Below are 23,223 nucleotides of genomic sequence, written 5' to 3' on the forward strand. Positions count from 1 at the left end.
TTATCCTCCTTAGGTATCTCTGATAAGATGGTGTCCAGCTGGGTATAAATTTTTTCCTTGATGTCTTCATCAGCATCTAATGTTGGTTCATAAGGACTTAGAATAGTTGCCTGATGGTTTTTGGCAAGTTTTAACCGGAAAGTTGAGAGTCGTTCATTAATGCCAATAGGAACTTCTGACAAGAGCTTCAGAAGATCATTTTTAATAGCAAAGCCTACTCCATGTATTTGTCGTTCTTGTTCAGGCAGTCCTTTCCAGAAGAAGGTGTAACCTCCTTTTTCTTCCTTCAATTGTCCCTCTCCTGCTCTTCGAGTTTCTTGGAGTTCTGCTATGTCAATATTAAAATGTCTCAACTCCCTCGCGATGATGGCAGTCCTGCATTCAGGATGTTCACTATCTGTATTGTCCAGTGATGTCCGTATATTCCATGTTCAAAAATTCAATTGTGTTTTGTGACTGCGAAGTGATGACCCCACTGGATGCGGTGATCCAGTCAGGGAGAGAGATGAGGCACATTATGTTTAGGGCACCTTTTCTAGCCCCCTCCCCATACGGGGAGAGCAGAGTGGATCCTGAATAGGATTGCTAAGTCGTGGATACAGCTGCCGAACTACTCAACTGCCTTGGTCCTTGAGCTAGGACGACTGAGTCTGTATCGACCGCCCACGTGCCGGTCCATGCCTAGGGGCTTCCGGATTTCACAGTCCTGCCCCCGTCACCATTTGCCGATCGCCATGGGGCTTTTGTTTTGTTTTGGTTGGAAGACACCTGTGTGTGAATTTGTTTAATGTGGGGAGATCGGTGCACAACGATCAACACACAATCTTGACAGAAAAAGGCTTTGATCTAATGGCATGGATACCACGATGATTGGAAGTCTTTTATCTGCTGCAGCCTTCATCTGCCTTCACAGCCATTGTAACATATACATCGTTATCCTCCACCTGTTCTGCCATTGAAGACATTCTTGGATAATTCTTTGTCTGGTTCCTCTCCCTTAACCTTACCTCCATGGGTGACCCTGCTGGGAGTACATGACTCCGGACGGCATCGCTCATAGGGTTCACTGGAACACACAAGCCCACTCACCACTACAAGGTGATGATCCAGCTAGGGATAATAGAACCCCATTTCTATGTGGAGGCCACAATTTATTACGATTAGTGAATATTATCTGTCTGAATTGGGTTTTGAGATATTTATTTATTTTTATTTATTTTATTACATTTCTAGACCGCCCTATAGCAATAAGCTCCCAGGGCGGTGAACAGCATAATAAAACAGATTAAAATACAAGCGGATGTAAATACAATACAGTACACAATAAAACATAATTAAAATTCCAAATTTAAATTCAATTTTAAAATTTTTAAAATTTTTAAAATGCCTGGGCAAAGAGGTAGGTCTTTACCTGGCGCCGAAAAGATAACAGAGAAGGCGCCAGGCGTATCTCGTCAGGGAGGGCGTTCCATAGTTCGGGGGCCACCACCGAGAAGGCCCTAGCTCTAGTTGTCGTTCTCCGTGCCTCCTTATGCGTTGGGACACGGAGAAGGGCCTTCGACGTCGAGCGCAGTGACCGGGTAGGTACATAGCGGGAGAGGCGTTCCGCCAGGTATTGTGGTCCGATGCCGTTAAGGGCTTTATAGGTAAGAACCAACACTTTGAATCTGGCCCGGAAACATATTGGTAGCCAGTGCAGCTGGGCCAGAACAGGTGTTATATGATCAAATTTTTTAGTCCCAGTAAGGACTCTGGTCGCAGCATTCTGCACCAGCTGAAGTTTCCGAACCGTCTTCAGAGGTAACCCTACGTAGAGTGCATTACAGTAGTCCAATCTAGAGGTTACCAGAGCATGGATAACTGTGGCGAGGTTCTCCCTCTCCAGATAGGGTCGTAGTTGGGCTACCAGCCGAAGCTGGTGGAACGCATTCCGTGCCACCGAGGCTACTTGAGCCTCCAGTGACAGGAGCGGATCTAATAAGACCCCCAAACTACGGACCTGCTCCTTTAGGGGGAGTGTAACCCCATCTCAGGCAGGTCGGACATCATCCATCTGGGCAGAGAGCCCCCCCACCAACAGCATCTCAGTCTTGTCAGGATTGAGTCTCAGTTTGTTAGCTCTCATCCAGTCCATTATCGCGGCCAGGCAGCGGTTTAGTACATTAACAGCCTCACCTGAGGAAGATGAAAAGGAGAAGTAGAGCTGCGTATCATCAGCATATTGCTGGAAACGCACTCCAAATCTCCTAATGACCTCACCCAGCGGCTTCATATAGATATTAAAGAGCATGGGGGACAGAACTGAACCCTGTGAGACCCCATATTGGAGTATCCAGGGGTTCGAGTAATGCTCCCCAAGCATCAACTTCTGGAGACGATTCTCGAGGTAGGAGCACAGCCACTGCCAAGCAGTGCCTCCAACTCCTAAGTCCGCAAGACGTCCCAGAAGGATACCATGGTCGATGGTATCAAAAGCCGCTGAGAGATCAAGGAGAACCAACAGAGTTACACTCCCTCTGTCTTTCTCCCGACAGAGGTCATCATACAGGGCGACCAAGGCTGTTTCTGTACCAAACCCCGGCCGAAAGCCCGATTGACATGGATCCAGATAATCAGTTTCATCCAAGAGAGCCTGGAGCTGGCGAGCGACCACACGCTCTAAGACCTTGCCCAAGAACGGAACATTTGCTACCGGTCTATAGTTGTCAAAATTTTCAGGGTCCAAGGAGGGTTTCTTTAGGAGCGGTCTCACCACTGCCTGTTTTAAAAGGCAATAAAATAATTTAAAAGATAGCAGATTTGTGGACTACAATGTCTATCATCCCTGACCAGTGGCCATGCTGGCTGGGGCTGATGGCAATTAAAGCTGCAATCCTTTACACATGTACCTGGGAGTAAGTCCCACTGACACCAGTGGGGCTTACTGTGAGGAAATATGTATGGCAAGTATGGGGAACCTCCAACCTGTGGGCCAAATTTGGCCCATGAGGCTGTTTTCCCCAAACTACACCCACCTGCTCCACATCTAACATCATATGTGGCTGAGCGGCTGAATTTCTCCCAGTGAACTTGATTGTACAACTGATCCCTGTAGAAAGCTGGGTTGAAGTTCCCAATACAGAACTCCCAAGTGCAGTAAATCTCAGTGGGGCTACCTGTCAGCACCAATCAGTTGGTTGGGCGCTGACTGAAAGCCCTAATTGGAAAGGAACAATCAGGAGCTCACTTTTAAGCTCCCAACTGTTCCTTTGTGGTCACGGCTGTGTCTGCCCCACATATGATGCTAGATATGGGGCAGATGGGTTTGGTTTGTGGGGAATACCTTTATGGGCCAAATTGGGACCTGTGCCGGGCCTAATCAGGCCCATGGGCCAGAGGTTCCCCACCATTGGTTTAAGGCATATGGAATTCCAAGAGACTGGATCAACTGACTGAAAGTGGGGAATAGATCTTGTGTTCTTGACCATTACTATATAGGTCTATATTTCCATGTTTTGTATTCAGTTTATAGAAATTTATCCCTATATTTTAGAAAATTGGCTTTAATAAAGCACAGTCACATATAGTAAATTACACTCCCCCCATAAAATTTGTAACTTTGCTAAATGAATGAAGAACAGAAGGAATGTGACTGTTACTTTATAGAAGATTTGTTTTTCTTTTTAAAAATGATAGGTTAGTTTTTGGAAATCAAGTTTAAAATGATGACAAATCTTACCTGGCACTCCCCCAACAAACACAGGCTCTCTGTGATCAATTGCTCTTGGATTTAATGGTCCTACTACATGATTCACTTCTGAATCTACATCCAACTGCACCACATTAGCATCTCGAATAACTGTCATGCGAAGCAAGAAAGAATAATACAGATCACTGCTCTTATTTCTGTTTTTAATTACACACAGTAAATATTATTTCACAAACATACTTTAAAATATCTGAAAATCCTAAAGAGGGTAGGCTATTTCCCCATGACCTGGATGTGCTCTCTTACAGCTGAATAGCTCAGTAGGTCACAGCATGGCTCCTGTAACTCCAAGACCATGGCTTTGAGCCAATGCCAGCCTTTCTAGCAAGCTATAGCTCCATGGCAGAGCAAGTAGCAGGCCTTGGAAAGACCTATGGTTGAGAACCTGGCGAACCACTGCTAGTCAGAGTAGTTTAATCTGTCTATAACCATGGACTCATTCCATATAACATAGTCTTGCATTCTGATAGACGTATATCCTTACACTTCTTAGACCAAGCATCCTGCTCTTGGTCACACTTGTAAATCCTTGATCCGAAAGGACTGATCCCAGTTGTTGAATCATCTAAAGCCAATCAAAGCAGGTCGTATTTTGCAATAGTTAATTTATATTGCATCCCCTTATCTAGGCTAGGGCAAAGTCCAAAAGATATTTATATATTAATAAATCAACATTTGTTACAATTGTTTGAATAGTTTAATTCAAACTACGTAACTTAATTCTTGCAGAAGTTAATTTCAGAGACACTTAGCTCTGCTTTGATTCTCAGCCCTTGCAAAAGTCAATGCCAACAGCATTTAAAAGACAGGAGAAAATCTAACAGAATAAATATATATTTGGGAGTGGTGGGTAGAGAGGGTACAACTAAATGCACAGCTGAAAATGGAAACTGGACTTTTAACTCCCACATAATGATTAGGACAACTGACATATGTATCATAATACAACATGGCATTTCTCTCCACCCCATCAATATGCAAGCAGCAAATAATGAGGATAGAAGCATAGAAATACATTAAGATACTGGTGAATTGTTCCAGACATTACAGAAGATGCTGGGAGATTAATTGCATGACTGCTATTTTCAGTAGCAGCCAACACTTCATATGTGTATTTCCAGGACTGGTCTATTGAACCTATTGCTCAGGATGGACTTTTGTTTCAATATACTACAGTGCTAGTCTTCAGTGAAGAACTAAACAATGTTTGAGCAACAAACGTTTGGAGACATTACCACTCTCTTTTTCAGGGACTGAACATTGCCTGGTTTGCCCACATGAAATGATTTAGAGCACGGGTAGCCAAGTTGGTGCCCTCCCAATATTGTTGATCTCCAACTGCTATCAGCCCAAGCCAGCATGGGTAATGGTCAGGAATGTTGGAAGTTGTAGTCCAACAACATCTGGAGGGCATACCACATTAGTTACCAGTGATTTAGAGTACAGAAGAAATGTAAGATCAGGAATCAACATCATGAATAGGACTCCAGGTATTTACCCACCTGCAATTCTGTGCCATCTGCCATCACAGAGCTTCTGTTTTGGTGTAACTGAGGTTGAAAAGTCTTTAATGCCGTTGTTCAGCTTCACAATAACCTGGTGAAACCATTTAGTTCACATTTAAAATCTTAAGTTTTTATTGGAAAGATTTAATTATCTTTAAAAACATAATTCTTGCAAAAGCCCTTGAATAAGATTATCACCCCCAAATTCCAGACAGGGAGCTGAGGCTGAGAAATAGACCCTTGGCTATGGGCACCTAGTGAGTTTTTGGCTATGCTACAATTTGAACTAGGAGATCACTTTTAGGTATTACACTACACCAGTAAAATCTTCAGCTGAAATATTTGCATTTTTTTTAAAAAAATCAACCATTTAGTTACATTAGCTACATCAGATTGTATAATTCATAGGAAAAGCATGCTCTTTCCTAATATTTTGTCCTACATAAAATGTGTGTGTGTGTGTGAGTGAGTGTAAGGGCTGTGCATTGGATTTGGCTGAATCTTGGATTCCAAAACAATTCAGGTTGATCTGGGATTCAGCTGGACTGAGTGGAGGCAGCCCTAGATTGCCTCGAGTCAGACTGAATCTACACAGTGATCTGGGGCTGTCAAGAGGGGGAGTGTCTGGTGGTGGGCAGGAGGAGACAGACAGGCAGCCTGCATGCACCTCCTTCTCCCCTCCTGACACCATGTTTTAATAATATTTTCTTCCCTCTTCCAACCACATGATTGTGCAAGGTCCTGGGTTGAATTGCTTGATTGGGCCCCAGTTGGACTGGGAAAGCTGTGAACAGCCCTAATATATAGTTTCTGAGGTCTTCTCTGGCCTTTCCCTCATTTCCCCATGTATTAGTCAAGCACAATCACAAACATTATTTATTTATTTATTTAGACTATTTCTATACCGCTTAGTATATAAAACTATCTCTAAGCGGTGTATAAAAAAGAAAAACCACAAGAAGTGTTATAAAAAGTACACAATAAATAACCACAATAAGTATTATAAAAAATACATATTCATTCTTTCACTAAAAAAAATGTCTTGAATAGAGCTCTGATATTTTTGATGCATACTATAAACAAATCATCACATAAATATTAAAACAATAGGAATAGGGTGGGATGATCCAGAATGGAAGAAAAATGACCTAACTCAGTGGTGCCATCAGGGCAGTTCAAAATACAACACAGCAGGCTCACCACACTACCATCTAAAAAGGGTCCTCCATAAAACCATTAAGTCCAGAGACTAAAATTAATTAAGATGGCAATCCTAACCATGTCTGCTCAGAAATATGTCCTAATTAATTCACTGGGGCTTACTCCCAAGTAGATGGGGTTAAGATTGCAGTTGAACTGCACAGCTCTTAACCTGTAATCTATTTGTAGCAGTTGTAAACGTTTTAAAGCACCACCAGCAAAATGTACCATTGGTCTCACCTGAAAGGTGATTTTCATAGGGGGGGGCCATCACTGTGGGAAATAGTTCCACCTATCGTGCGAAGGCAAGAATGTTTTTGAAGTCAAGACTAGGGACGTCATGCCCCTCCCACTCTCCAGTTCATTTGTAGCGAGTCTAAAAAGAGATATCTAAAAATACAAGAACAAGGCCAACAGGCCCGCCAGGAAAATAACATAATAGTCACATGCATAACAACATGACTCTAACATAACTACATAACATAACAGAGCTAAAAGTCTTGACTTCACTCTTACATTTAAATATAATAGCGTAACAATAACATGTGACCCATTGATAAAATGTCTAGTCATCCTCCAACTGGGAGGGTCGTGATGGCCCCCTCCTATGAAAATCACCTTTCAGGTGAGACCAATGGTACATTTTCCATAGGAGGTGGGCCATCACTGTGGGATGTACCAAAGCAACCCATATAGGGAGGGACCACCCACATGTTAATCCTCATTAAGAACCTGTTGCAACACTCGTCTGCCAAAAGATGCATCAGCAGAGGCATAACGATCAATTTTATAATGCCTTATGAACGAGTGTGGGGTAGACCAGACTGCAGCCCTACAAATATCGGCAACAGGAGCATTAGTGGCAAAAGCAGCCGAGGTGGCAGCTGACCTGGTAGAATGAGCCGTTATACTAGCTGGAACTGACAGCTTCAGGGACTCATATGCTAAAGTAATGCATGCCCTTAACCAACGGGATAAGGTAGGATTGGATACTTTATGCCCCATAGACCTTGGATGAAAGGATACAAACAGAGACTCCGTTCGTCGAATCTCTTGGGTCCTAGACAGGTAGGTCTTGAGAGCCCTCCGGACATCCAACGAATGCCAAGCCTTCTCGAGAGGATGGGTAGGATTCGGGCAAAAGGAAGGCAAAACAATGTCCTGGTTGCAATGAAAAACTGAATCGACCTTGGGACGAAAGGAAGGGTCAGTCTTCAGCACAACAGAGTCCTTATGGAAGACGCAGAGGTGTCTAGCAGAACACAATGCGCCCAACTCCGAAACGCGTCTGGCAGATGTGATTGCGATCAGAAACAGGACCTTGAAGGACAGTATACGTAGGGGCACAGTCCTGATGGGTTCAAAGGGAGGGCGTTGCAAAGCCTGCAGAACTTTCGGCAAACTCCATGAGGGGAACCGATGGACAACAGCCGGAGAGCGTAGGGAGACTCCCCTCAAAAAACGTTTGATGAACGGATGTGAGGAGATATGATCTCCAGGAGAGGACACTGAGAGAATGGATGACAGAGTAGACGCATGTCGACGTAGAGTGTTGGGTCGAAGTCCCATCATAAAGCCACTATGGAGAAATTGGAGCACCTGGTGCACATTGGCCTGGGATGGATCGTGGTGGTGGGACTGACACCACTTGGAGAAAGCCACCCAGGTATGTTGATAAATGCGAGTGGTAGATGGTCTTCTCGAGGCCAAAATAATATCAATCACAGCGTCAGACAGTCCAGCTGACCTCAAGTGTCTCCGTTCAAACGCCACGCTGTTAGATTGAGCCAAGTAGGGTCCTGGTGCAGTACTGGGCCCTGGGATAGGAGGTCTGGCGTTACTGGAAGTGTCCAAGGATCCATCATTGACATTGCCAGAAGATCTGAGAACCACGGACGGCGTGGCCAAAATGGTGCTATCAGAACCAGCTGTGCCCTTTCGGTTCGCGCCTTCCTCAAGGTTTTGGCTAACAATGGTATGGGAGGAAAGGCGTACAATAGACCGTCTGGCCACGGTGTTGTCAGAGCATCCACTGCTTCTGCTGTTGAGTCCAGGTATCGGGCAAAGTACCTTGGAAGCTGGCAATTGTGACTGGAAGCAAACAGGTCGACTGAGAGGGCGCCGAACCGACACTGGAGACGATGGAAAATGGCTGGATGAAGTTTCCATTCTCCCGGAAAGACCTGTTGTCTGCTGAGCCAGTCTGCTGTCACATTCCAAATCCCTCTGAGGTGCTCTGCTTTCAGGGATTGTAGATGTTGTTCTGCCCAGACAAAGATGAGGGAGGCTAAGTCCTGCAGAGGATGAGACCTGGTGCCCCCCTGTCTGTTCAAATGTGATTTTACACACGTGTTGTCTGTTCGAATGAGCACATGATGCAAAGGGAACAGAGACTGAAAATGACATAGAGCTAAGTGGACAGCCTTTAGTTCCAGCCAGTTGATGCTTTGTGATTGCTCTGTGTTGGACCAAACCCCCTGAACGTACTGGGAGTTGCAGTGGGCTCCCCAACCTATGAGGCTGGCATCTGTGGTTACAACGGTTCTGCGGGGTTCTCTGAACGACGTGCCCTTGGAGAGGTGTTGCACCTTGGTCCACCAGCGGAAGGAGAGGCGCAGTGCGGGGCTCAAGCGAACTTTGCGATGGTTGGAGCTGGCAATGTCTTTTTGAAAAGGCAACAGAGTCCACTGAAGGGGCCGAGTGTGAGCTCGAGCCCAGGGCACAATGTGGATTGTAGATATAAACATCCCGAGCGCTCTGGCTAGCAGCATGACGTCTGCGGATGTTTGTTGCATCAGGGACCTTGCGATGCTTGTGATGGCAGTGATGCGATCTGGAGCCAAGAAGACCATTGCCTGCAGGGTGTCCAACATTGCCCCAAGATGTAGTAGGCGTTGGGTTGGTTGGAGATGGCTTTTGTCGAAGTTGACAAGCCAGCCGTAGGTCTGCAAAACATTGAGGGTGATCATTAAATGATGATGAGCCAGCTCTTCAGACTTGGACTGTATCAGCAGATCATCCAAATATGGGTAGATATGAACCCCTTGGGTCCGAAGGTAAGCCACTAGGATGAGTAGCACCTTGGTAAATACTCTTGGAGCAGGGGAGAGGCCAAATGGCATCGCTCTATATTGAAAATGTTGGTGGCCAAAGGCAAACCGAAGAAACTTTCTGTGGGCTATGCAAATGGGCACATGGAGATACGCTTCCTTAAGGTCGATAGAAGCCAGGAAGTCTCCTTCATGCAGACTCTCGGTAATGGAATGGAGAGATTCCATTTTGAACCTGCGGTATGTTACAAAACGGTTGACAAACTTGAGGTCCAATACCGCCCTCCAAGATAAATCTCGTTTTGGCACAGCAAATAGGAGGGAGTACACCCCTTCCGACCTCTCAGTTGTGGGAACTGGCTCTATTGCCGCTATGTCCAAGAGGTGATGTATAGCTGTCTGCATGATGTTGTGCCTGGCTGGTGCCCTTGGGCAAGGAGACGGATGGAATCTGTCTGATGGGGTTGCCCAGAACTCTATGGTATAGCCGTAAGTGAAAAGGTCCCTGATCCAGGAGACCGTAGTAAGGCGCAGCCATCGATCTCCAAAATTAAGTAATCTGCCACCTATGGGAAGGGCGTTAATACTACTTGTGTAGGCGAGGGCCTCCCCATATGAGGACGATGAGTTGCCCCTGCGCCCTTGGTACTGACCTCTGCCCTGGAAGCGTCGGTTCCAGGAGCCCCTGAATGCGTTGGAGTCATAGGGTCTGAAGTCGCGGCCTCGTCCACCTGGCCGCATTCCTCGAAAGGACTGGTTAGAACGAAAGGAGGGAAATCGCCTGAAGGGCCTGTGGTCGATGTTCTTGACTGTGGCCAGAACCGGTTTTTGGGCGTCTTTTGGATCAATCAGAACTGCCCTTAGAGCTTCCTCGCCGAAGAGTAGAGATCCGAAGTAAGGAGCCTTGGACAGGTTCAGTCTGGCCGCCGAATCAGCTTGCCAGTGGCGAAGCCAGAGGGTGCGACGAGCGACTATTTGAGTCGTCATGGCTCGTGCCCCTAATTGAGTGGCATCCAAAGTGGCATCGGCCACAAAAGCTGCTGTCTTACGTAGTTTCGATAGTGCTCTTCTGAAGGCGACAGGATCAGGGTTAGCATCCTCTAGAAGGTCATCCATCCACATCATAGAGGCTCTGGAGAATATGGAGGCTGAAGCGGAGGCACGCATGGCTAAGGCAGTGGCCTCGTGATTCTTGCGGAGAGCGAAGTCTATTCGACGCTCAGTAGTATCTTTTAGGTGGGATTCCTCTTCCCTGGGCAAAAGAGATCTTGAAACGAGACGAGCAATTGGTTCATCTATGCCAGGGACATCTAACTTGGTGGCAAAGTCTGGGGCTAGGGCGTACAATCTGTCAGCCAGGTTCTTGAAGCGTCGGGCTTTGAGTGGATGAGCCCATTCTTCGGAGGCTAATTTGGCAATTGGGTCCGGCACCGGGATGTAGTGTTCAGTAGGTGCAGGGGATTTGAGGACCTTGGCCCCTTTGATAGCTGGGGCGGACGAAGTTGAAGGCGCAGTCTGGAGACCAAGGGTATGAAGTACCCTACGTGCTAGCGGTTGATAATCTGAGGTATCGAACAAGCGATACGAAGTATCCTCCTCATGATCTGAATAGTCGCTCCAGTCATCTCCTTCAACATGGTCAGTGAAAGTTGACTCCTCCGCATACGAGGCTTCATCCGTACATCTGCCTCTGGCTACATCAAAGGGATCTGGTGAACAGGAAGGATGAGCTTCATGGAACGCACGTTGGTCCATGTTGAGTGGGGGTATGGCAGGAGCTTGTGGTAGTGACTGCATTCGCGTGAAAAAAGCCAGCATGGCTTGGAGTTGGGAGAGGAAATCAGGAGACAGCTGCAGACCAGATGTGGGAGATGTATGTGCCTGGTGAACTAATGGAACAGAAGTTTGCGGCGGTAAACCAGAGGTAGGTTCGTTAGGCGAACAGTGAGTGGGAAAGCCAACAAACTCTTCCTCGTCAGAGGCAGTAGTAGGAGAATGGAAAATGTCACTTATGTGTGTCTGTGCTGTGGCATTGGTTGGCACAGAGACATAACGAGGGCGCTTTGGTTTACTATGGCTGGAAAGATGTTTTGTCTTAGCCAGTGCTTTGGAATGTCTGGTCTTAGACGTGTTAGGATGTTGTGGCTTGGCTGATTGTGGCATGTCTGGCTGATCTGGCACCATGTGTGTTGATGGTGACATGCCTGGCTGTTCTGCCATCTTATATAAACCTGGGTGCAGTACACTGCCACGGAGGGGGCAGGATGTAAAGACCCGAACTGGCACAGCGTACTACCACGGAGGGGGTAGGATACACTGGCAGATGGCGAAATGCACTGCCACAGAGGGGGCAGAATGCACTGAGGTATCAACGTTAATATAATATAGGCTGTTTTAGAGTTGGCACACTCAGATTAGTGCTGTAGGCTGGGTTTTTGGCTTGTTCACGGCCCCAGAGGGGGCAGGATATACAATGTAAATCAGATTTAATACAAGTCAGCCACTGATATTAAAGCTCCAGCCTTGATAATGTAATCCAGCCACTAGGATTAAAGCTCCAGCCTTGATAATGTAATCCAGCCACTAGGATTAAAGCTCCAGCCTTGATAATACAATCCAGCCCACTAGGATTGGAGCTCCAGCCTTGATAATATAATTCAGCCACAAGGATTACAGCCACAGTAAAAATGTGTGTAAATCAGCCTTGTGTAAGTTTGTCAGCAGCACATATACACAAACATACAGATAGATAGCCTGCAGGGAAGGTATCTGATGCTTAATAAATGGTAACAAAAAAGGCGGGAATTTTGAATTTCAAAAAATGGCGCCCGGAAAAACGGGCGGGAAAAAACGATCAAAAGGGGGCTGAGGGAGAAGGAGCAATGGCGGCCGTCGGAAGCGAACTGGGGGAAGGGCTGCCCAGCACGGACTCGCCGAAAGCCGCAGTAGCGGCTCTGGAAAAACTCTGGAAGAAGCAGGTAGAGGAAAAAACGGCAGCCGCCGCAGAGAGAGCCGCCGTCGCGGTCTGTAAAGCCCTTCACAGTGGGATTTAAGCCACGTAGCGAGGGCGATCTGCGGTAAAGGAGTAACGGCGGGAGCCGCAGCTGCAAGCTCCCGCTGAGGTCGGATCAGCCGCAGCCGCGGCAACGATCGGGGGGGAGGAAGGGGGATTCCCCTTCCCTCACAAGCGATCAAAAGCGATCAAAAAGAGAACCGCAGCCGCGGTCACTGAGGGAGCCCCCTGGCTACGGATACGACAGAGCCGGGGGGGGAGGGGGCTTGAAACTGCCAAAACAAAGAGAGCCGTAGCCGCGGTCTCAGAGGGAGCCCCCAGTCAAGGAAATAAAAGAAATTAAATAGCCCTGAGGAAAGGGGGAAGAGAGCCGCAGCCGCGGTCTCTGAGGGGATCCTCAGAGGCTAGACACAAAAAACGGAAAAAAGGTTTTAAAGAGAAATAGACAAACAAATACGAGACTTAGCTAAATGCTACGTGAAATTCCAATCTTGTTCGTACGAAGGCAAGAATGAACTGGAGAGTGGGAGGGGCATGACGTCCCTAGTCTTGACTTCAAAAACATTCTTGCCTTCGCACGATAGGTGGAACTATTTCCCACAGTGATGGCCCACCTCCTATGGAAAACATCAGCATTCTTTCCTTTAATTTTGATACAGTTTTTAAAAATAGAGTCTATTAACTAAAGTGTTTCGATGTTGTGCTGACTCTTTATGTGCTTTAGAATGAAGAACTACAGCTAGGGTATATTTTGTCATTTATGGTTAAATGGGATTGCTTTTTGGGGGAAATTACAACCTGTTAATAGTAAGAGTGAATTTTGGCTTGTACACAACGTGCATGAGAAAAAGAGAGTACAGCTTTCAGTTTGGAAAGACCCACATATAAGAATGTGAAGGAAATTATTAGTCCTTCCTCATACCTGTCCTTGTTTCATGTGTACATTCAGGAATTCCCCATTTACACTGTGGGCATGCATTAGTATTCCTGAACTGCTTCGAGGACGGATTTCAAAAACAACTTCAAATTTCAGACCCAAACTGAAGGATTCATCTGCCGGGGAAAATCATGACAAATCACAGAATGTTCTTTTTGTACCAAAGTTAAATGAGAAATTCAGTCACCTGCTACAGGACACACAGATCTAACTTTGTTTTCTAATTTTGCATATTTTAAAAATATTTTTTATCTTGGGAATATGAGGTGTTTTTTTTCATTTTAACAACCTCAAGGAATGATTACTAAGAGCCATTATCTGCAATTCTGACTTTGAATATTTTGCCTCAGTTTGCATTCGGCGATATCCAATTAACTTGGTATCATGGCTTACTTTGAGTTCATTAATTTTAATGGGTCTACTCTTAGTATGATTTACTTGGATACTTCTCATTGTATTTACTAGCAGAATTTCAGTCAATCACCATTTGAATAATGTGCTGGTTTTGTGAAATGGTGTGGATGTAATTTTTAGGTGTCCAACCATATATCCGATCCTATAATATGAGATTTATGGTGACATTTGCAGCTCCTTTGCCAGAGTAAAGCCAACCACCATGGCACTGTGCTAATGACAACCTGATTTGGGAACTAGCATAGCACTAGTGGTGCTACTGCCACAATTGCAGGGATCTCTGCCTCCAATGAGTCAGGATATATGCAGCAAATCAGGGAGTGTATGGAAGAAATTATTCCACTATGTGCTAATAAGGATACAGGACACCTAGCATAATTTTCAAATAAATGATTGAATCAATCTAATTCTCTCCCCACCTCCCACCCCTGTCACCAACAGACAACTGATATAAATTCAGGCATCAATCTGACAGAATACAAAATTGGTTAGTGATACATTACCAAGGATAATGTATCCTCCTTCGGATGAAAAATATGTTCCTTCTTCTGATGGGCCTTCAAAACAAGGAGTTACACTAAATGTTTGTGAAGGAGAAGTGACTGGCCTTCCATTTAGCTGTAAACTGCCGAGACAACCACTAAAACTGTAGACTGAGTTGATCTGATAAAACAAAACAGAGATTAAGAAATTCAGATTAAGTTACCAACATTTTTCAGATAGACACGACCTTGCAAAAATTATTATTATCATCTGCATGGGATCAAAACCCAAAATTTCAAATCTGCTAGAAAGTGATTTAATCTGTTGAGAAAAAAGCAGATGACTTTTGCTGGGTTTGTTTTTAAAAAAACCTTTTTATTGTTTTTTAGAAAAGGAACAAAGAAAAATCAGAACTAAGAAAGGATACACAGAACCAAAACAGAGCAAATTCCAAACTAGGAATTATGGAAAGTAAAGTATATTACATCCTCAAAATTCCTAAACAAGATGCAGTAAGTATCTTACAGTATCTACAGTAAGATAAAGATAGGAATGGTAAGATAAAACAAGTTGGAAGAAAACCAAACAGACCTGGCAGCAGTTGGAAGCTGTTCATACAACTCATGTTCAGCTTCATAATCAATAAAAGCCCAGCAGATGGCAGCAAATGCTTCCGGTTTTGCCAGTCACTATAAAAAGTGGAAGTTATGGGTTATTTTGCCCAGTACTGCTATGCTCCAGATGTTCTTATATCATGCAGGTAAGTCCAACCCTTCTAAAGACTTTCAGTGCTGCATAATAGTCTGTCACATCTCCACCAATGGTTTAGAAATTAAATGTTTAGATTTTATGGCAACATTGTTATTCAATAATAGAAACAATTCAGGGGTTTGTTGTATATTTTCTTTTGTACTGCTACAAAGTTTTCTATGTACCAGCTTCCAAAATGGAACAATCTTTGGACATGTCCATAATAGATGAAAATATGTGCCCTTAACACAGCACCCATGCCAACAGAATGGACTCTGCACTGACTTTTGCTGAGGTTTATCTGGAAGCCCAGACCTTCAGGCAGGCCAGAGAAATCTGAAAATCTTCCATAGCCTGATTCTGGGACAATGACCAAATCAAAGGGTTGTCCAAATAGGGATAAATATGACCATGGTTTTTGTGAACACTCTAGGGGCTGATGCCAGACTGAAGGGTGTTTCACTGTGTTAAAAGTGAAGCCCTTGGAAGGAGACTATGTCTATGACTGGGGTGAGCCGGAATATGGAGGTAAGCTTCCATCAGGTCAATTGATGAGAGAAAATCCCCAAGGCAAAAAGCTTCTTGGATGGAGCTCCAGAATCTTCAGTAAATGATGAACTGGTTGAGTAGCTTCAAATCCAGGACAGTTTGGAATGAGCCATCTCATTTGGGAATGGTGAAGAAGCATGAGTATTGGGTCCACTGCTGGCACTGATTCTACTGCTGCAGTCTTCATCAGGTGAGCAATCACACTCCTGATTCTGTCCACTTTGGAGGGGAGGAGGTTGTGAGAAGGGAGGAAGAAGTAAAGGGGTTGACAACTCAGTTCCAGTTGAAGACCATGCCTGAGAGTCTCCAGTACCCAACAATCTGATGTGACACCTCGCCATCCGTTGAGAAACTGCTGAGACATCCTCCCATGGGCAATAGGGTGGCATCAGAGCAGATGTCTGTTGTTCCTGGACTGGTTGAAGGGAGCAAATCTGTTGGTACACTGCTGTTGGCCTTTTGCACTGGAATGCTGTTTATTCAAGGAGGAACAGAAGGACTGAAGATCTCTGCCCCTCCCTATCCTGGTCTGAAGAAGCAAAATGACTGATTCAGAAGGTAAGAGTGATAAGATCTTCTGGCAGATCACCTGTCCTCTTTTGTGCAAAAAGAATAGCTTTTTTCTTATTTTTGGATTCCACCAAGACATACTGAAGAGCAGAAACACTGAATAGTTTCCCCCTTACACAGGGCTTCGAAGCCAGGTGAGAATGAGAAAGGGCATCTGCATCCCAGTGGCTGAACCCAAGGATTCTTCCAGAGAAGACATCTGCAGCAATTTAGCGAGCTGAAATATGGACAGCGTCCATCAGCTACAAAAGCCACTGTATGCAAGATTTTCACTAAGGTCTTGTGGAGGTGGTCAGGATCCTGTTGGAGGTCATCTAGAACATGCTCTAGCCATAGGAGAGAAGAACTGCCAAAGACAGATGAAGAGGAAACCGCACGCACTGAGAGCACAGACACCTCATAGGTGCTTTTGAGCCTTACATCCAATTTATGCTCCATGGGATCCTTAAGCTGCACTTTGGAATCTTTAGGGTGGAGAGCTCAATGAACCAATCCTGCCATAGTAGCATCAGTCAAAGGAACTTTAAGCTGATCCATGACAGACTGCTTGAGCACATAGTGCTTGTTAGCAATGGCAACAATTTTTTTATATTGGAGCGGGGAGTCCAGTTTAGTCTTGATGACTTTAGGAAACAAGGCAGGCAATCAACAACCCTTGGCTTGGGTTTTGGGTCAGGGCACACAGCTGCCACCCTAGAAGTGGAAGGAATGGGCACTGCCCTTGAGGTATGCAAATTCAGGGCTGCCATAGACTTGCATAGCTGGGCAAATAATGGGATTCTTGAAAAAGGCAGTAGGAGTCAGACTCCTCCACATCACACTCACCACTTCGTTTTTCCTCTTCCAGAATGATTTAATCTGAGTTAGGCTGGTCAGGAAGAAGAGCAGCAGCTGTATCAGGAACCATAGAGTGCTTCTGATGAGCTGAACCTCTAGGAACCACATGAGGATCTGGAGAGGCACGGCCCTTATTTCTGTGGACCTGGAGAGAATGCTGCTTGTTATACTGTTTTGAGAGGCAGCAATTTGGAGAGACTGAGAAAAAACAGACAGGGGCTGAGAAGGCTGAGAAGGCTGAGAAAGGTCCTTTGCCAGTTCTGACAGAAGGAATTCCTTAAGCTGATTGAGCAATTCATTCAGGAGTGTATAGAGGAGTTGGAGGTTGATGCTGAAGCCCAGATGGAATAGAAAAAGGATGGCTGGGCAGTAATGCACATCTAGCAGGCTTAGATTCACCAGGCAAGAGAGTCCTGAAAACCTCTGAACACCTCAGGTGAAGACTGAGTGGAAAATTGGGTTCCTAAGCCAGCTAGAAATTGCCTGCCCTTCTCCTCAGAAAGCTCTTCTATGGCCCTGAGTGATCTGTGTGCCAGGCAATGTGAATTAACAGTGGTTTGATGCGAGGGACCAGCACCCCCCTTTCTCCGTCTCTTAAAACTGTCCTCAAGGCAGGAAAATGCTGTAGAGGAGGAATGAACTGCTCTTTGAAGAAGCTCCATGGTGGAGAATGGCATGAGACAAAGGCTAAACTTGTTCTGGGAACATTTCTAGTTAGAGTCCCTGCCACTGAAGAGCCTGCCAAACACCATTCTCCTGAGAGGAAGAGGGGTTGGTGCTGACTGCCATTGCTGTATTTCTCACATATGCAGAGGCCACTGAGAAGGCTTGCGACTTGCGGGTCACTGAGGAAGCGGAATGAGCTTGCTTAGAAGACTTTCATGTGGATTTCCCCATATTTGAGGTGAAAAAGGCAGTGAAGAAGCACTGTGGCTGGTAGGAATGGTGATGGAAACAGACTTTGGGTTGGGCAGGGCTTAGCTGAAAGAAGCAGAAACAAACCCACAGGATTAAAAAAAAAACACTTTAAGGGGAAAAAGGTTAAGAAAACACCAGGGCCAGGAACAGCAGGGGTAGAGAGGAAGTAGTGAGGGGGAAAAGAGTAAAGTTCAGAGGCCTGAGAAACACCAACATGCTTAGAGTTTGGAGGACAACCACACAGTCAGGCAGAAATCCCAAACTGGAATCTGAGGTCAGGAGATTACCAAAAGTATTACAGCGATTTCTACCTTCAGCCACTAGGTGGTGTCTAGCTCCCACCTGATGTCATCAAAATGCAAGAGAGAGGGGATTCCTCCCCCGAATTCTCCCCTGCCCCTGCAGCCACTTCACACAGTTTCAGGGGGTTTCCCAGCCCTCTGGAGCAGATGTTTGTGGGGCATTAGGGACTGCAGGTGGAATAAGAATCAATGAAAGTCATCTCCCCCTCCCTCCTTTCTGATGATGAGACCACCCTGTGAGCAAAACTCCAGTCAGGAAGTGCTACCAGCAGTAGGAGAAAATGTATTATCCCCTCCAATGTCTATCTCAGAAAAGCTATTGTAAAGACTTGCCATATCCTATGCACTGCCACTGATATGTCCCATTGAATTCAACAGGACTTCAATGGGGCTGAATTCAGTGGACCTCAAGCTTCAATCTTATGCCACCTTACCTGAGAGTAAGTGCCACTGAACCCAGTGGGATTTATTTCTGAGTACATAATACAGAGACAATGGCTGCTACTCGTGATGGCTAAATATTACCTTCAGGATCAGAGGTAGTAAGTCACTGAATAGCAGCTGCTAAAGGACAAAGAGCAGGAGAGGGCTATTGTGCTCATACCCTGCTTTGGGCTTCCCATAGATATCTGGTTGGACTCTTTTGGAGCAGATGCTGGACTAGACAGGCCTTTGGTCTTCATCCAGCAGGGTTCTTCTTATGTTCTTAACATATATAGGATTGTACAACGAGGAGTGTCACTCTGCTCCTTAGCCTTATCTGGAATGCTTGGCATAATATCCAGCACAGTGCTGACTTTATTTCAATTTACCTCCTTAGTTCTTTTATTTTTGTTACATTCTTAATAAATAAATTCATGCATGCTTTGCTGGGAAAAATACTTTTACCTGGATATTTTTGGCAGCTTTTCCTGGTGCCACACCCCCTATATAAAAGGGTCTAGTAACTTGCCATGCTTTATCAAAAGAAGGAACACTGTCTTCCAGTACCCGGAGACCATCAATTACCAAGCGGCCAGTATTTTTCTCCCGAACAAACATTACCTAAAGGAAAAGGAAAATGCTTAGCACAGAGAGATACATGTATACAATATAGAATTGTACAGCATAATTTTAGAGGAGATTGTTGTATTTATTCTGCAACTCTGATAACTCTTCATCCACCCACTTAAATATAAGGGGCTGATGTTTACATTTCAATAAAACAGTAAAAAAGGAATACTAGCTCTCTCAGCAAAGTGTCTATGGCTGCAACCCTATGCCTATGTACATAAGGGTAAGTGCCATTTTACTCAATAGGACTTGCTTCTGTGCAGACATATATATGAATGCACTGTTTGTTTATTTAATGTTTATTCTGAAGAAGTCAGCCCCATAAGTTTACCATGTCTATGTATGTATTATGGAAATGCATTTCCATATTGACTGCATAGCTGTGCCATGCTTTTAGCCCCACTCAACTGTGTGTTGCAGAGAAACCCCAAGCATCTGCTTGCATGTAGGGATTTCATGTGATTGTGACATATCCTTCTCTCTCTCTCTCTCTTTCTGTAAGTGTGTATGGTACATGTATATGGAAGTGTGGTCCTGCGCATTTTTTGGCCTGGCCCACTGCTGACGTGCAGCCCTCTGAGGTCTGGCAACAGGGGAGCACAGCCCTGGGTGGGTCAAAGAGGTTTCCCACTCCTATTCATTTCGGATTCTTCAACAATACTACTCGAGCAGTGACTACCATGTAATTGTACTATGGATCTTTCACTAAGGATGGATTTAGGTGTTAATATCAGTCATCTTCATGGTGAAATCAGATGCATTCAATTGAACCTTAAAGAGGTCTGTTAGCATTTTGCAAATATATTATACAGACCTGGCAAAAGAAACCTGCTTAACGATACATGGAGAGTTGGATTCAGGTAATACTTTCCCCCCTAACAAATGAAACCTTTTATCGTAATGAACATCTATTGGAATGAGATAGTTTGGTAACCATAGATTCTTTTGTTGAAACCTTTCAGTAAATCTGAAATTGCCTCAGATAATTGGTCATTAGAAAGAATCATTGTCTGCATCCACCCTAATCAGATAATGAATTATTAAGCAACATTGTTTCCCCAAAACTGTAGTCCAGCATAACAGCTGTGGACCATAGTATTTGTTATCATTATTAGGCCTAGTACTTTATTGCAATAAACTCCCAATGAATTCCCAATTTTGATGGGAACAGTAGCTTTCTAAAGCATGTTATGAGATACCTTTTCTCTTCCCACTTACATTGTGCCATTGGTCGTCATTGTACTTCTCTTGGCTTCTAATTCTTAATTTTCTGTAACCATTGTCAAACATAAAAACCAGACGGCCGTGGGCAATAAAGAGGGTCATGAAATGTTCCTCCTCTTGATCAGAGACATAGAAGATCATTCCATGGGATGAGTGAGTCTTCAGGCTAACAGAAAACTGAGATCTGTCAAACAAAAATTATATTTTAATATATCAATGGAAATTGGTGAACAACTTATCTTGTACAAAATGAAGAAAAATGTATATAATATACAGAGAAAAATAGTTGTGTAATTTCAAAAATTACTCTAGTTAACTTACTTTTTATTTCCTCAGATTTCTAAAAATGTTGCCCAGCATTTATTTTTTAATATTACAAGTAGCAATATAAGAAGGCATCATTTTCCATTCTGCCCATTATTTGTCACATGCAACACTGTTTCTGTTCCACTACAGTTTGTCTTCTATTATTTGTCTTCCTATCTGCTGCAGTGAAATTATGTAACTTACATAATTAATTATGCAAGATACATTGTCATTACGTTATTCTACTCCATTCATTGCAATGCAAATGGGTAAAGATGTAATCAGTTATGTATAGTGTGCGGACTGAAAGCAACAACAGTGAATAATTATCTGCTAGACTGATTTCTGTTCTGTACATGGGACAAATAAGCAAACATCGGCAGTTTCCACTCCAGTTTCTGTTTCCAACGAAATTCTCTGACATCCCTAATTACAAGTATGTATTTAGCTGATTATACCTTTCACTGAAATCCTTTGGTAAGTAATCAAATTCTTGCCGGCTATTTGCTGTTCCTCCAAACAGATACATATGTTCACTTGCTTTGGGGCTGCTGGAGAAGTGACAGTGTGAATCCCCTTGAACAATCTGTTCTTTATCTTTTTTTTTAATGTTTAATGGAAACTGTGATGGTCCTACGTTGTCTTTTCCAACCTTCGTACAAAGAAAGCCATAAATAAAATCTCTTCAAGTTGCTATAGAACAGGCACAATTTTCACTCTCTCTACTTCAGATGGTCAGATCTATTCCTCACTGCACTGCTAACAGGCTGTGTGTTATATCAAAACTGTGCAGACCCATGGTAAAACAGCTATCTATCTATTTAAAGTCCTCAGAGGAGAGACTATAAGAAAGTTATGTGCTGAATGTGGAAAGGTTCTGTTTTCCCTTCACTGTTAAAATCAGATTCCAGCCTTGCTTTATATACAACTGCAGCAGAAAAATGAATCTGCAGCCCATCATATCTAATTTGTTCCTCAATTTTTCCCTAGTCAAGGGGAAAGAGTCAAGTTGCATACCATACTCCAGATTATCACAGAGAAGAAGAATACACAGGAGCATCCCTGGAAAATGGAACTACCCTTATTCTTCTGAACTGTACAAATTATCTTCATCTACAATTATCTTCATCCACACTTTTCCCTATATGAACCAGTTTTCTGCAAGTCCAACATTCAATGGTGTTCAAAATCTGGGTTTGTTCCAAAAAAACTCATTGAGTGTCATTGTTAAAGAGAACTTGGGTTCCACTGTCTAGAAGCTCCCTGACTCCCTGAGTATATGTAAGCCAGATTCTGCTAACCCTTTTATTGTGGCTTCCTTTAGATTTGGAGGAATTTTTTCTTTTCTTATGGAAAAGGGCAGCAGGAGGTGATTCAACAGGGCATCCATATAGGGATGCTTGGACTTTCTCAGGGTACCGCTGGAAGTCTTCCACCTCAACATCGCGATCCAACCTGAAAAGACACAATGTTGTTATTCTTAATCATCAATTATGATTGTGCATGCAGCTATTTTCTTCTTTCCTTCAAAAACAAACAACAGCTAGAAATAAAAATAATGCCATGTCTATGGGCCCTGTGTGTGCACAGAGCAGATCCATGGAGACTCAGCCCCTTGCTGCATGTACAGAGAAAGATTTTGCTGTGTGCACAGCTGAGTTCTGCTGGATCATGCATAATTTGTATTGTATTTCAATCTGTGTGTGTGTGTGTGTGTGTGTCTGTCTGTCTGTCTGTGTCTGTGTGCATGTGTAAATAATTACGAATGGAAATATAATGGGAGATATAATCCAGATCACATTTCATCCCCAAGGTAGAAGCAGAAACAGTGCAGAGTGCACAGGTTGTGGATCAGAAACTTTGGTAACTTTTTAAAAATTGCAGGCAATTAGCAGGCTCCTGCTGACTTCATAGAAGTATTCCAGTGGCTTATCCCAGCAGCACATTTTAAATATATTCATTATGGTTTTTGATCCTGTCTCATCCTACAGGCTCTCAGTGGGCACTGAATGATTTAAACACAGTATTAGGTAAAGAGGTCATTATTATGAGGATAATGGCTTGATCCTGTGAGCTTCTTGGTTCATATGGTCATCAGTGACACAAACCTAAAAATGCTGCTAGGAAAAAATGGATTCATTTATTTTATCTGTTATTTTACCAAAATGATACACCAAATCTTTGTTTCTGTTAGCAAAAGACTCAGTCATGTCTTTTGTGACTACCTGACTACCTCCCCAGAAAGCGTGTGCCAAAGCTACCATTGACACAGGTGCATCAGGCTTAGGCTTTTGTCTGTTCTGAACAGCATAGCTGTGGGCTCCATGTACTACATATACAGGGCTGTACTAGAACCTTGTGCTA

The 23,223-nt window shown here is 44.1% G+C and overlaps 1 protein-coding gene across 1 annotated transcript in view; it reads right to left on the reverse strand.

Annotated features, from left to right (window-relative positions):
- Nucleotides 1–23,223, reverse strand: part of LAMA4 (laminin subunit alpha 4) — a 150,694-nt gene that overhangs the window by 3,844 nt on the left and 123,627 nt on the right. Inside the window, exons 30-37 of the mRNA XM_061623652.1 lie at nt 22,161–22,314; nt 21,318–21,511; nt 20,548–20,737; nt 19,165–19,320; nt 14,371–14,530; nt 13,439–13,569; nt 5,251–5,344; nt 3,719–3,838 (exon numbers count right to left, since the gene is read on the reverse strand). Of these exons, the coding sequence (XP_061479636.1) occupies nt 3,719–3,838; nt 5,251–5,344; nt 13,439–13,569; nt 14,371–14,530; nt 19,165–19,320; nt 20,548–20,737; nt 21,318–21,511; nt 22,161–22,314 (1,199 nt within the window). The remainder of the gene's footprint in view (nt 1–3,718; nt 3,839–5,250; nt 5,345–13,438; nt 13,570–14,370; nt 14,531–19,164; nt 19,321–20,547; nt 20,738–21,317; nt 21,512–22,160; nt 22,315–23,223) is intronic.

This window comes from Rhineura floridana, chromosome 4 (genome assembly GCF_030035675.1).
Source record: "Rhineura floridana isolate rRhiFlo1 chromosome 4, rRhiFlo1.hap2, whole genome shotgun sequence".
Classification (NCBI taxonomy): Eukaryota; Metazoa; Chordata; class Lepidosauria; order Squamata; family Rhineuridae; genus Rhineura; species Rhineura floridana.